A 13674-nucleotide genomic window follows, 5' to 3' on the forward strand; every position below is an offset into this window, starting at 1 on the left:
TGTGCATGATGTGTATGTGTGTGTTTGTGTGTGTGTGTGTTTAAATGTGACTCTAAAAAAGTGCCCTTTTTACTAGTGAATTTAAACAACAGGGTACTTTATGTAACTTATCTGAACAAAACAAATAAAACTTGGACACCTTTTTCTCATTAATGATTAAACCTTGCAGTTGTGGACTAAAGGGCAAAAACCTTGAGGCTTGAAAGCCCCAGACCTCAGAATTCTTTACCTTTATATTAGTCAGTGACATCAACATGGCGGCTGACACAGAACGTTGCCAAGGCTACGCGAATAAAGAAACGTGCGTGACGCGAGCTTGAGCTGCATTTAAGCGCTCGCGTTCGAACGCACGCGTTGCCCGTTCTGCCGTTCTCTGATTGGTCGCTGCGATGTCAGCTCGCGCTCTGTCACATAAGTGTGAGCAGTGGCAGAGTTGAACCCTCACCGTGGAAGATGCTGCGCTCACGCGCTCAAGTCCCGTTGCTCGCGCGCGAGGAAAATAACTGACGCCCAACGGCTTTCTGAGGCGTTTTTCCTCAAGAAAAGTCACGGAAACTTTTTTACGCTTGTTATTTTTTTGGACTTTAATAAACGTTGTGACACAAAACCCCTCTTCACCGGTCATGGATGCTTTAGGATTTGTGATGTTTGTTTCAAGTCTGAGCTTCTTTCTCTCTACAGTAAGTTCCTGTGATATATAAATGCTGATGTTTGTGTTTGTAACAGTGATATTTTACCTGTTTATATATTTAATATAAAAGTCCAGTTGTAGCCTGTTTATTATGACAGTCAGTTTGTAGTTCTGTGTATAAAGCTGTTAAAAAAACAACTAATGGGCTAATATCTAAATTATTTGGGCTTTAGTACAGTATAGTATAATATAATATAATAGTGTAGTGTTGTGTAGTGTTGTGTTGTGTTGTATAGTATAGGGTATTATAATATAGTAGTATAATATAGTAAGTATATCGTTGTGTTGTGTAGTATAGTATAATATAGTGTTGTGTTGTGTAGTATTGTATGGGAAATTATAGTATAGTATAATATAGTATAGTATAGTGTAGTGTTGTGTAGTATAGTATGGGATTGTATAGTAGAGTATAATATAGTATAGTATGGGATTGTATACTATAATATATTAGTATGGTATGGTATGGGATTGTATGGTATGGTATCGTATAGTATGGGATTGTATAGTATAGTGTGGTATAGTATGGCATGGCATGGTATGGTATCATATAGTGTAGTATAGTATAGTATGGGATTGTATAGTATGGCATGGTATGATATCAAATAGTGTGGCATGGTATAGTGTGGTATGGCATGGTATGGTATTATATAGTATGGTATGGTATAGTGTGGTATAGTATGGCATGGTATGGTATCATATAGTGTGGTATGCTATGGTATAGTATAGTGTGATATGGCATGGCATGGTACTGTATCATATAGTGTGGTATGGTATAGTTGTTGGCACAGCCTGACAACTGCCACTTCTTGAAATAAATCTTTCCACCCTATTTATCACCCTTTCACTGACTGCAAGTCACATATCTGACTTGTGTATATGAATTATTTATTTAAATCACTGTGGTAGCATTGTCGGCATTTTTTGTCCAAATCCCTTTAGTATTCAGAGCTACAAAGCAGCTCTGAATCCAAACACACTGAAAGTGATCATGTAGAAGATAGTCTGAAACTGTTTTAATCACTCTGACAGGCGGTTTAGGTTTACAGTGATGGTTTGACCAAAACATTTTGATTGATTGATTGATTTACTGTGTATATTCTCCAAGATATCAGACATTTAAAATACAAGAGGGCTGCATTTTTTTTTCCAGAAGTTGGTTGTTATCTTGGACAGATGTCTTTTTTGCCAAGGTTAGACCCTTATTTAGTTGCTTTTTTTATATATTTAGAATGAACATTTCCTACCTGAGATCGATTTGCATATCAGCTCAGACAATGCTCTGAATTCTGAGTGTTTAAAAAACAAGCATGCTGATTTTGAAAAAAAAAGAAAAAAAACAACACTGCTTTGAGCATGATGGTATTTAATTATGTCTTATACACTACAGGTCATACATAGTTTGTTCTCTTACTAAAACCTCGGCCATTTTATTTTGGGATTTTTCCACACAGATGTAGTGGATAAGTATGTTGGTGTGCAGATAGAGGACCGTTTTATGCTCTAACTCCTAATTATCCACTGTAAAGGATTTTTCTTGCTGATACATGGCTCACGGTCTCATTCAATTCAACTTATACAAACATAAAACATTTTTACACTGAATCTATATTGGGTATCTTTCTGCTGCATGTGATGTGTCTGAAGAGGCGCTCATTCAGGGCAAACTGGCCTTTAATGTAATTATTGACACCAAAGGCAGAAAAACATCGACCAGTGTAGTGACCTTCCAAATTGTTGATAGACACCAAAGCCAACCTCGAGGACATGTATGTTCTTATGAAGTATAAGCCTTTATGACTACTTCTTTATTCCATGGATTTTTGTCAAAATTATGAAACGAAAACAAATCTTACTACCACAATCAAATAAAAAAAGATATGCAATTGTAATTATGCCTTTATCCCTTTAGGAAAAATGCAGAGTTCTCTGAACTAAATAATTTAACACTTAATTTCATTCACTTTAAATGTTTAAAAAGATAATAGTCCTTGTATTGTGACTTTTCAAGGTGTTTGTTGTTTGAGAATACAACTGCAACTGATTAGACAATTAACCAAAGCCTTTAGATGGATGTACCATTGTGTTCAGTCAGGCAGCTTTTAAATAAAATATTCCGGTAGTATAATTGTGTGTGAGCTCTGGCTGCTCTTTGTTTGTCTTAGTGTCTGTGTAGGATGAATTTCTTTAAATTGCCTGTAGATGTGAGAGTTTGTGCAGATGTACTGGGCTCCTGTACAGGGTGCATCCCGTCCTCGTGCATGCAGTGCTTAGGGAACAAGCTTCAAATACTGCTGTCAGTCTGTGTTTATAAGACCTCACACAAACACACTTACTTCTCTACACAATATCTGCAGGAATATTAGGAAGAACATAGTCACTACCACTACAGATTTGTGATGTGTTTTTCTGAAAGGTCTTACATGAATAAAATGTCATATGTGAGCATTAGACTATCACAATCTAAATGTTTTTACAATGAAGGCATGTACAGTATATTATGCTTTAGGTTGATATAAAATGTTTAGGATTTTAGCACCATGACTTCATAACACATAACGAACAATAATTAACAGTAGTTTATTTTACAAATGAATGTTTACAAATGAAAGTAACAGTGTACTCTGGTGAGTATTTGCACACTAAATTAAACGCATTATAAAATATTCATTAATTAAATAGGCTATAGCACTCAGCTCAATCAGTAACAACAGAAGATCCAATTTCGTTTATTTTTAATAGTGGTAACAGAGTAGACATTTTTTACTTTAGGCAATATAAGCCCAAGCATTTGTAATCACAATCATTTCTGTTTTTCAGCAGTTTCTCTGATTAACAGAAAGCGCGTGAGAGAGTGCTATGAACATTATGAATAAAATATCACTTAATCTATTGAAGATATTGGATAGTTTTTGGACATTTATACTGGATAATGTGTCAATATGAGTGAAATATTCTGTTCACTAAGGGCTGTTGTGTTGCTGTGTGTCTCCTGGCTTCCAGAAAGCCACTGATGGGCATTCGAGCAAAACTTAACCCAGGATTTAAATTTTTGCCTTGTGCTTTAAACTTGTCAGTCTGTAACAGTTCCTCATGCATTAAACAAAGCATTTTCTTGATGTTACACTACATAAAACTGTGGTGGTGTTCTCAAGGTCCTTGAAATTGGAAAGTAAGGAAACATAAATACTATTTAGTTTTTTTTTACACAAGGGGGAATTGCATTGGGAATTCAGTCACACACTCGGGTGTAAAAACGTCTGGTGGAGATCCTGCACTGTTTGCACTGTGCACAAAAATGAGGTTCAGAAATAAAGATGTCTCTGGGTGGAATTCATTACAAAGCTCATAAAACTGTTTACTTTATGTTCAGTATTTTCTAGGTAATAATAAATATCATAAATATTTGTATGTCTACATCAGTTAAGACTAATAAATGAATACATTTCACAATGCTTCTCACGCTCCGTCTCTTCTCTCCTTTATTATTATCTGCTTGTTCTGTTCTAGGTATGTTACGATATTACATTTTCTTACCACAATAACACCCCTAAAATTTTATCAAAGGTTTATATCATATAATCATATAAACCCCATATCAATAAGGTTTTTTTTGGTGTGGTAGACAATTTCTTTCTTGCTGATGGGTGATATACCCATTTTCTTTTGGATTTTTCTTCAAAATAATAAACCCTAGAAAATATGTGTCCTATGATTGCTTTATAATGTGTTACTGAAACACAAATAGTGCCCAAGGATTTTTGTAATTCTGAAATCTAATCCCAAATGCAGCAATGGGCAGGTGATATAAAGATTAACCATAATAATTGTACTGTGTATTGAATATTGCGCCATAACATACTCTAAATACTATTTTTTTTTCTCCTGGTTCCTCCTTCCTCAGTGTTACACTACTGGACCCTTATTGGGAGGACGGTGAGGGGAGAAAACAGTTACATAACATGAGAATTATAATATTCTAGCTTTTAGAAGTATAACCTGCTGCTGAATGCACTTCTCAGTAGGGCTGCAACAAACGATTATTTTGATAATCGATTAATCTAACGATTATTAGAACGATTAATCGACTAATCATCGATTATTGTCAATGCCATTGACGACTAATCAGTAAGTTTTGAACGATTATTCAGCTTTTTCAATTAGTTAAAACATTGAGTTATACATATTCTAACTATAATATAAAAAAAGAAAATCACTTCAGCTTTTGAAATGGTTGTTTTAATGAACTTTGAGCCTACTAAACAGGTCATTCTCTTTTTAAGCACTGTTTAAATATTCTGTTATCTTTTAATTAAAAAAAAATTTTCTACACAAATGAATCAGCTGCATTACAGACAAAAAATATATATATATGCTTGAATGTAAACATCTCTTGGCAGCAGTATTAAGAGCTTCATTTGTAAAAGTGTTCAGTTTAATGAAAAGCAGTATGTAACAGTGTCCTTTCTGCACTGGCCTTTTTTGGATTTTCAAATAAGTGCTGAATTAAAATGAAGAAAAGTCAGCCTCCTCTTGTGCCAGGATGTTTCCTTTTCAAGTGCTCGAGCATGCACGTTGTGCTTCCATGAAACGCAAGTTCTGCCTTGCATGTATTGCACACAACTGCATTTTTGGTTGGATGTTTTGTAAAACTTTCCCACACCTTGCTTGTTCGCATTCGCTTGCACTCCGTCATAATTTGCGCTTCTTTTAAAAGTTCTCTTCTACCGCATTTGTTAGGGCTGCATTACACTCTAGCGCTACAGCGCCGTAGCGGTCAAATCGCGATATTGCAGGCCCTTACATTAGGACACGTGAGAACAAACGACTACTCGACAACAAAGATATTTGTCGACAATTTTTTATTGTCGACGTTGTCGACAATGTCGACTAATCGTTTCAGCCCTACTTCTCAGTGCAGCGCTCAGTGCAGCTTTCAATGCAGATAATTGTCTTCCTACATCTCTTGATTTTCCAGATGTGGGCTTTATTTTTCAGATGACCGTGTGTCCTTGAGCCTGGCTTACTTCTAAGTAAATGTGTGTTCCCTGATCACTTTAAGTGATTTCTAATTGTGGAAACACGGTAATGACCAACGAGGCATGATGTGCGTAACACACCACACTGCTTTTCGAAACATTTTGTTCAAACTTCAGGTTAAATCCTTAATTTTGATCTAATTTGCTCATGTTAACAAGACAGTTGTAGAATATAACATATATTTTTGTTACAGCTGATACTAATACTGTTCAGTATGAAGCATTAAAACAAATCTTGGCTTACAGTAACTTGTAGTCTGAGATTAAACACATTATTAACACAATGTAAGTGGATGATGTACAAAACCATGAGTACAGTGATGGACACATTTCTTCCTTCATCAAAAGCCAATAAATTTGGAAACTTTTGACCAACAGTGTGCAGTAGAAAGTGAATGATTCTCTTGTCTCAGGTATGCTTAAAAAAGTGTGAAATGCTGTAATGTTCAGTGTGTTAAACTAACACGTAATGCACATTCCCATGCTGATAGTGTGTTACTAACTATATAGGGAGTAAACTATTGTGTATACTTACTAGCAGAACGTTACAACAGCGGGTCATGGTAATCAACACTGCCGTAGCCAACACTCCATAATTAACCTGCTTAACCCAAGAGATTCACACGTCTCTGTTCAAAGGCCAGTTGTGTTCATTGATTCCCACAAGACTCCTCATTATCCAACCACTTGCCAATCATTCCACACAGTCCGTAGAAGGACCTCAGCAGTTTCAGCAGTATTATATTATACTTTAAGTAAAAACTATTAGAAGTACGTTTTCAACCTTCTATCTTCTTGAATGAAGAAATTAGATGACAAGCGATCGTCTGAAATGGCTTGTGGTTTTTTTCTTCAGGAACGTTACACAAACTTTGACAGGCTCTATATGCTTTATATCTCTAGTGTGAGCTTTTATATCTACCTGAAAATTCTGCTTATCTCAGCAGCTTCCTCTCAAATGAAACACCGAAGTGTTATTCACTAGAATGATTGCTCACACACTATTAATTGTGATGCTAAACCCATGTGAAAACCCTCGTCCTGACTTTAATATCTGATGCAAGATATCTCTGCTTTGGGAATTAGCTTATTAATTTTAATCGTGAGTGGGTTATTATTGTGAGTCATTTTGTTTTAAATTAAACTAGGTGTTGCACTGTTGAGCACGACACTTACCGTAAACCTCTTGTGTTATACATACGTCGATTTCTGGATCACTTTTTCTGGCCTTTATGGAACTTTATGTTCCAGTTCCAGAAACTATAATAAAAAGAATATCAATGTTTTTAGAGTTAAAGAACAATCACGAAACTGAAATTGGTCAAATATATTACCTCAGCTGTTAAATATAAAATAGAATGTGCTGTCTAGGTTGGATGGATGCCACTACAGATTCACCTGACAGTTAGAGCGACACTAACTATGTATGTGTCTGTGTGATTGTGTGCAGGAAGGTGGATAACGCCTAGTAGAGCGTGAATCATCTCCATAAGGCAAAAATGAAATCCTAGACTTATTGTTTGTGCTAATTTAAAATATAGATTGCATCAAGGTGATCTTGCTCTGTCACTCACACTTTCTTTACATTACAACAGCTCCTTTGTGAATCCCTCTTGTATGGCATCTTCTGTTGACATTTATCTGTGGAGTGTTAGGGGCATTTTCGTGAAGGGCAGTTAAACAGTCACATGGTGTATCCACAATGGTCTGTGTTAGGGAACCATCTTATACATGGATGGACATTGCACAAACACAATGCGAATAAACTGTCAGTATCACCCTGACTGTAAAACCTAATGCTTATTTAATCAAATGCCCTTCCATGTCATCTTGGAATTTGATGAACACTTCTTTTTCGTACAAAATTCTAAACATGTGATGAAAACATAAATGCCTATTTCATGTTCAGCTTTTGCAGTTGTGCAGTTATAGCAGTTGGATAAGTACTTCACTATGACATCTGGATGACATATGTTCTTCCCTACGGTAAAATAACCGTGTGATTAAAAAAGAAAGCACCGTAGGCTTCTCAGAGACTTTAGGACTTCATGACTCTTGTAGACACACACACACACACACACTCCACACTCACTCTCCCTGTCAAACTGCCAGACTAAAACGAGGTGAGTATCTCTGCAGCAGTTAAATGAAGCCTCAAAGATAACAGAGTGGACAGAGGCAGCGTTTCTCACTCCTCCTCCTCCTCCTCCTCCTCCACTAGCACACACACTAATTGGCTTGGACTGATCTTTGCTTCAGGAACGTCAGCTTTATCAGACTTATCACTCTTGTTTGCATTCATGCATGCTGGTCTGAGTGACGGTTGTATCCTCTCAGATTCAGTAACGTTTCATGCACTTTTAATATTTTTATAGCCAATACATAAAAACCTTTATACAATATCTTGATTTATGATTCGTGGCAGAAAAAAAAAATTTCTTTTAAAAAAGTATATGAAAAAGATGAATGTCTATGAACAGGAAAATAAGCTAATTTCTTATAAAGTGAACACAATAAAGGCTAATCAACACTGTGTTATAAATACTGTGACATCAGCAAGTGCTCAAATATAATCTATTGTTACTCTAACATTGTACAGTATTAGAACGTTCGCACTGTGTTCTGTACAGTACACAAAAAAGATATTGTGTTTAGATTTTCTACAAAAAACGATATAGGGAAAATGGGGCTACTGAGTCCTGATAAAAATAATATAGATCTCAGATATAAGTTGACAAACATCCTTTCAGGAAAGTCTTTTTGCCAAGAGAGTATAGCTACTGTGGATGAAAATTAGAACCACTGTCTTGGATTTGCTCAATTTGGTGCAGATTTTTAACCTTTTATTGTGCCAATAATTCTGGCTCCTGTAAGTGATGCTCACTTAAATCCTGATAAATCATGATGGGTGTTAAACGAAACTGTTTCTACGCACATCGTAACATAGAAATGGTTTCGAAGCACATTGTAGATATGTATTTTTGCATTTGATGACTTTGAGATCAGGTTTGATGGTCTCGGTTGGGTAAGAACGTAAACAATATTCCATTAATGTTAAGTGCTCACACTAAATGGAATAGGTACTGAATAACATTCCGAGTCATTCTTTACCGCTTCTTTTATATATATTTATCCATTGTTAAAATGACTCAGTGCTTAATTTGTAAGGCTTTATTGTTCCACGTAGAAACAGTGTTTGTGAGGCGTCTTGTGCGATAATTAATTAATGCCTTCATGACTGCAGGCCATTCCTCAGAGAATCGAGCTGCAGAATGAATGATGGCGTCTGATTCTTCTGACTACAGAATATTAAGTGCCCTGTGAGCGATGAGCTTGTAAATGCAAGGCTCTATGGCAAAGAAACAGACAAAAAAAGCTGTGTGTGTGTGTGCGGCCAGTGCTCTGAGTCATCTTACAGCATTTGTGTCTTGCTTGTGCTGTGTAAATGAATGAAAAGCAAGGCCAAAAAGAGCTTTAAAAGGAATGTTTTCCAGCCCAATAACTTTCAGGATGAATCTCAAAAAGTAAGGAGTCCTAAGTCTCGGATTAACGTATGCTTCAGTATTGAAAATGACCTGGATCTTGTGCGGCATTTATGCAAAACATATGGGGGTTTGTTTTTTCAGCTCTCAGCATGGGTTGTATATCTGAGAGATACCAACGAATCTCAGGAGCTTGTGAGCTCATGTATGCTGCATAGTGCAGTTAGTGTCTCCAAGCATTTTCAGGTGTCCTATTATTTTTCATGAGCAATAGTTTATCTGTGGTAGCATCTCTCTCTCTCTCTCTCTCTCTCTCTCTCTCTCTCTCTCTCTCTCCCTCTCACTCTCTCACTCCCCCCATCTCTCTCCCCCTCTCTTTCTCTCTCTCTCTCTCTCTCTCTCTCTCTCTCTCTCTCTCTCTCTCTCACGCTCTCCTTCTCCTCTCTCTCTCTCTCTCTCTCTCTCTCTCTCTCTCTCTCACGCTCACTCCCTCCTCTCTCTCTCACTCTCCCCCCTCACTCCCCCCTCTCTCACTCTCTCCCACCCCCCTCTCCCACCCCCACTCTCTCCCCAGTGAATTATCTCTCTTTATCTCTCTCTTTTAAACACATCGTTTTCAATGACATTCATAACTTGTTTTTTTCCTTGGTCTTTCTCATCCTCTGTGACATTCAGTCTTTGGGCCAGTGACTGTCACTATGCATTTGTCATCACTGATCATTCCTTCCACTGGGCTTCACACATTTACGTCTTGCTGCATTTCTTCACTCATGCTGTATTTTATAAGAAGAGTGGTGTGCTGATTTTACATTAACGTTTGTGAAACTTTGCGAGAACTTTAAATTACCGAGGGAAGAGAGATGAAGATGAAGTGGGTGGTATATTAGAGTGCACTGCACAATATTGCCCTTATGGTTTTGTTATGCTGTCAGATGTGATTTTACCGCACCATATAAATCTCCTGCAGATTAAATGTAAATGTGTTTTCCATCATCAGTATATTGAAGCCTAATTTCTCCTGTTGTGTCCAACACAGAGCAGTGCACTCCAGATGTGTGACGTGGTAAACGAAATTGAGGTGGAGAGGGAGCGATGTGAAAACAGAACTGCTGGGAATATAACATCAGGTAAAGTTTACAAAACTGAAGGTCATCCTACTCGATGGCTTTACGTTTTTTATTGTAATAGTCTGTGGGCTTTTTCCTTTCAAGCCTCTGATGCAGTTCCAGTCGACGGATGAAAAGCATGGTATTTTATTTTATTTTTTTTTCACCAGACTCCACAAAGCATGTTTCAAGGGCTTCTGAAAGTTCATACCACTGGTTATTTAGAAGTTTCTTTCAGCTCTGAAATTATTTGTCCCCCTGTGACTCATTCCTTGCAATGACAATCTAGTGTGAAATCCATTTCTCTGAAGTGAAAGTCATGTTCACATTGTAGGAGGATAACAACAGGAGTAGGGGGACTCAAAGTCCATGCTCATCCCTCTGAGTGGTCTGAACAGATAGCTGTATATTTCACTTCTCTTACATAGCCATGGAATTAATCACAGAATTGTATAGCTTCACACAAAAAGCACATTTCCAAGTGAATGTATTCTGAGCACTGGTAGGAAACACCAGATTTTGGCCCTTGGTTATGGAGAGCACATTTAAATGATCTTTGTAGTTGAATCTCACTAGTAGTTTTATTTTTCGCGTGTTGTCTACACAATACAACATTAATGCTTTAAATAGGGGATACCATAAAAAGGTTTTAATCTTTTATTTAATTTCTCTTTCTAATGTCACAATTAGAACGCAGTACACAATACAGACGTATACAAACACAAATAGAGCATGTTGACCTAGTGGAAAAATATCACAGTATTTCATTAAACATTTTAAAGCACACAAGTTGTTGGTGAAAATTGCAGGGAATAACGTTATAATATATTTGTCCAGAGGGACAAATGGGGTTGGGAAATGTTTGGGAAGTCTTTGCATCATTTTCCACATACGGCTGTAAATTTGACCAGACATTTTACTTATATGTGAATTCGTGAAACAGTCAAAGGGGCTTTTGAATAGTGTGAACCAACAAAATACTTTAACCAGAATAAAATGACAATATTTTAATGATAATTACAACAGATTCTGGGAACATGTTTTTAACAGATATGTTTCTGTAGACCTGTCAGTGTCTTTGATCAGTTTAAGTCTTGTATAAGTAAATGAATTTATGTGTAACACCTGTTTCTCTTCATTGTGTGCATTATGCTGGCAAAGCAGCAGTTACATGCACATTTGGGACATTAAGATGCACCGTAATTGAGTGGTAAATCCTCCTTCTGTTGCCAGGCTGCAAAGGAATGTGGGACATCATCGCCTGCTGGCCGTCAGCCAAAGTCGGAGAGCTGGTGGTAATTCAATGTCCGAATTACTTCAGGTACTTCAGCGAGCACCACACTGGAGGTAAGGCACAAAAGGATTTTGTGAGGAACTGAATATCAGTTGAAGTAGACTTTAAAATAAAATGAAAACATGACCAGTTTGTTGCACAGGGTTTTTCGAGTCCTTTCAGGTGACAGAAATGCAGCTCAGAGAAACTTTAGACTTGTAGGAATGTGTTTTATCTGAATCCAGCTTGAGATTCCACGCAGCAAAACGTGGTTCATTATATAACAAACATCTAAAGAGGCTGTTTTGTCGTCTAAGCTTTAATGGCTGCTGGCAGAAATGGCATGGTGAGAAATCTCTGTAATGGGATGTGGGGATTTCAGATCGAATTGTTTCTCTTAGCTATTAGCTGTTGCAATGTTTTTATACCTCAAACCTCAAGCTGTTTACTGTAATGGTGTTTTGGGGGAAAAAATGGACTGCAAATCTAATATTAGCTTACTTTAATAACCAGTGTACATCAATATACTCACTCCATTAAACAGAAAAATGTTCACATCAGGTATATGTGTGAAATGTTTTGGGCTTAACTCTGTATTTGATGATCTGTCACCATTAGTGGAGAATTTTTAAGATTACTTGCGGATTTCTTGTTGGTGTGATGTAGCCGCGTTAGGGTAATGTAAACAGAAAAAATCGACAAGAGGGTTATTTACTGTAATAGACTCGCAAATGTGGAGTTTATATGCATTCGAAAAAAAACAGATTTGTAAACATATGAGGTTTTTCGTTGTGTTGTGGTTCTTTCAATCCCCTTGACTTATTACAATATGAAAAGCTGTAGTGAAAAGCTTTTTCAATCAATGCATCAGCAAGAGTTCAGTTGGTGAATTCAGAGAGTTCTTTGCGACTGACACACACGTACAAGAGCCTTACGCCGTTTCTTTGGTCATTTCTCTTTTATGAAAGGTTCAGTATTCCTAAAAGAATGCTTGTATCAAGTAGTACGTTCGGCTGAGCATCTGCCACAGGGCACGATTAATATCTGTAGCATGCTGGAGAATTCAGAGAAAGTGCTAGGCTGAGTACTGACTCACTGCGAGTTAAGAGGACAGCCAAATTATATAGTGGAGCTAGCTAAAAGAGTGTTATGGCTGTACCGGCACGTTCAGAGCCACGGAATTACACAAGAGTGAAATTAGTGTTAATGTTGGGCATGTGTAAGAGTGTGCGGAGGTGTCGGGAGGGAAATCATTTTTCTTTAGGATAATGCAGGTTACATGACAAAGGTTGCCTTCTGGTGGATCTACTACTACTTTTGGTATTATAGTATACAAAACTGTTAACGTTAGTCCTTTCCAATGACTAATTTCAAATGCAGTTCTGCTTCTTACTGAGATCGTACCTGTTTTGCACATTGGACCTGTATTGTTTTGACTTTGCATCAAGGTTTTGGAGGAACAATATTTCACCCTACGAAAATAAAACCGAGCGTACCCGACTTCCACATGCTTCATCGTAGTTTGTGAGTTATCTTTGCCGAGGGGACTGAATAAACAATGTCTGGTCACGTAAGAAGAGCTCCATCTTTCTAGTTGAACTGATATCTCTCTCGCACTCTGATTCGCTCTATGCGTCGAGATTCAAGGCCGTCAGAATCGATTGTTCAGCATTCTTGATTTTACACTATTTTAAGATCATTATTTAAATTTATATTTAAGTGCTATTGCCTCTGTTTGTACAAATGGTCAGATTTTTGTGTCTGTAGAAGCACGTGTTCAGACGATACTCCGATGGTTTTGATCTAACACAAATCACGTTTTACACACAAATTCCACACAAGGGTTCTGCTAGTGTAGAATTTAAACAAAAAGAAGTACCAAGAAATTCTGAACTCCACCTAAATATTTGACAAATATAAAGATTGTACTGATATTTATATCGCAGATAATATAATGTGCAGTGATGCATTTTTTAAACCACACTGTACGTATGTATATATGTATGTTTGTATGTATATATTACTTTTTCTGCCTTACTTAAAAATAATACAAAAATCTTGTCCATAAGACACAATGTGAATGTAA

At 37.0% G+C, this 13674-nt stretch overlaps 1 protein-coding gene across 1 annotated transcript in view; it reads left to right on the plus strand.

The window, feature by feature from the left end:
* The first annotated feature begins 223 nt into the window (after positions 1–223).
* Positions 224–13674, plus strand: part of vipr1b (vasoactive intestinal peptide receptor 1b) — a 34744-nt gene continuing 21293 nt past the window's right edge. Inside the window, exons 1-3 of the mRNA XM_060861439.1 lie at positions 224–680; positions 10246–10336; positions 11549–11662. Coding sequence (XP_060717422.1) covers positions 624–680; positions 10246–10336; positions 11549–11662 — 262 coding nt within the window. The 5' untranslated portion in view covers positions 224–623. The remainder of the gene's footprint in view (positions 681–10245; positions 10337–11548; positions 11663–13674) is intronic.

This window comes from Tachysurus vachellii, chromosome 25, assembly GCF_030014155.1.
Source record: "Tachysurus vachellii isolate PV-2020 chromosome 25, HZAU_Pvac_v1, whole genome shotgun sequence".
NCBI classification, from domain to species: domain Eukaryota; kingdom Metazoa; phylum Chordata; class Actinopteri; order Siluriformes; family Bagridae; genus Tachysurus; species Tachysurus vachellii.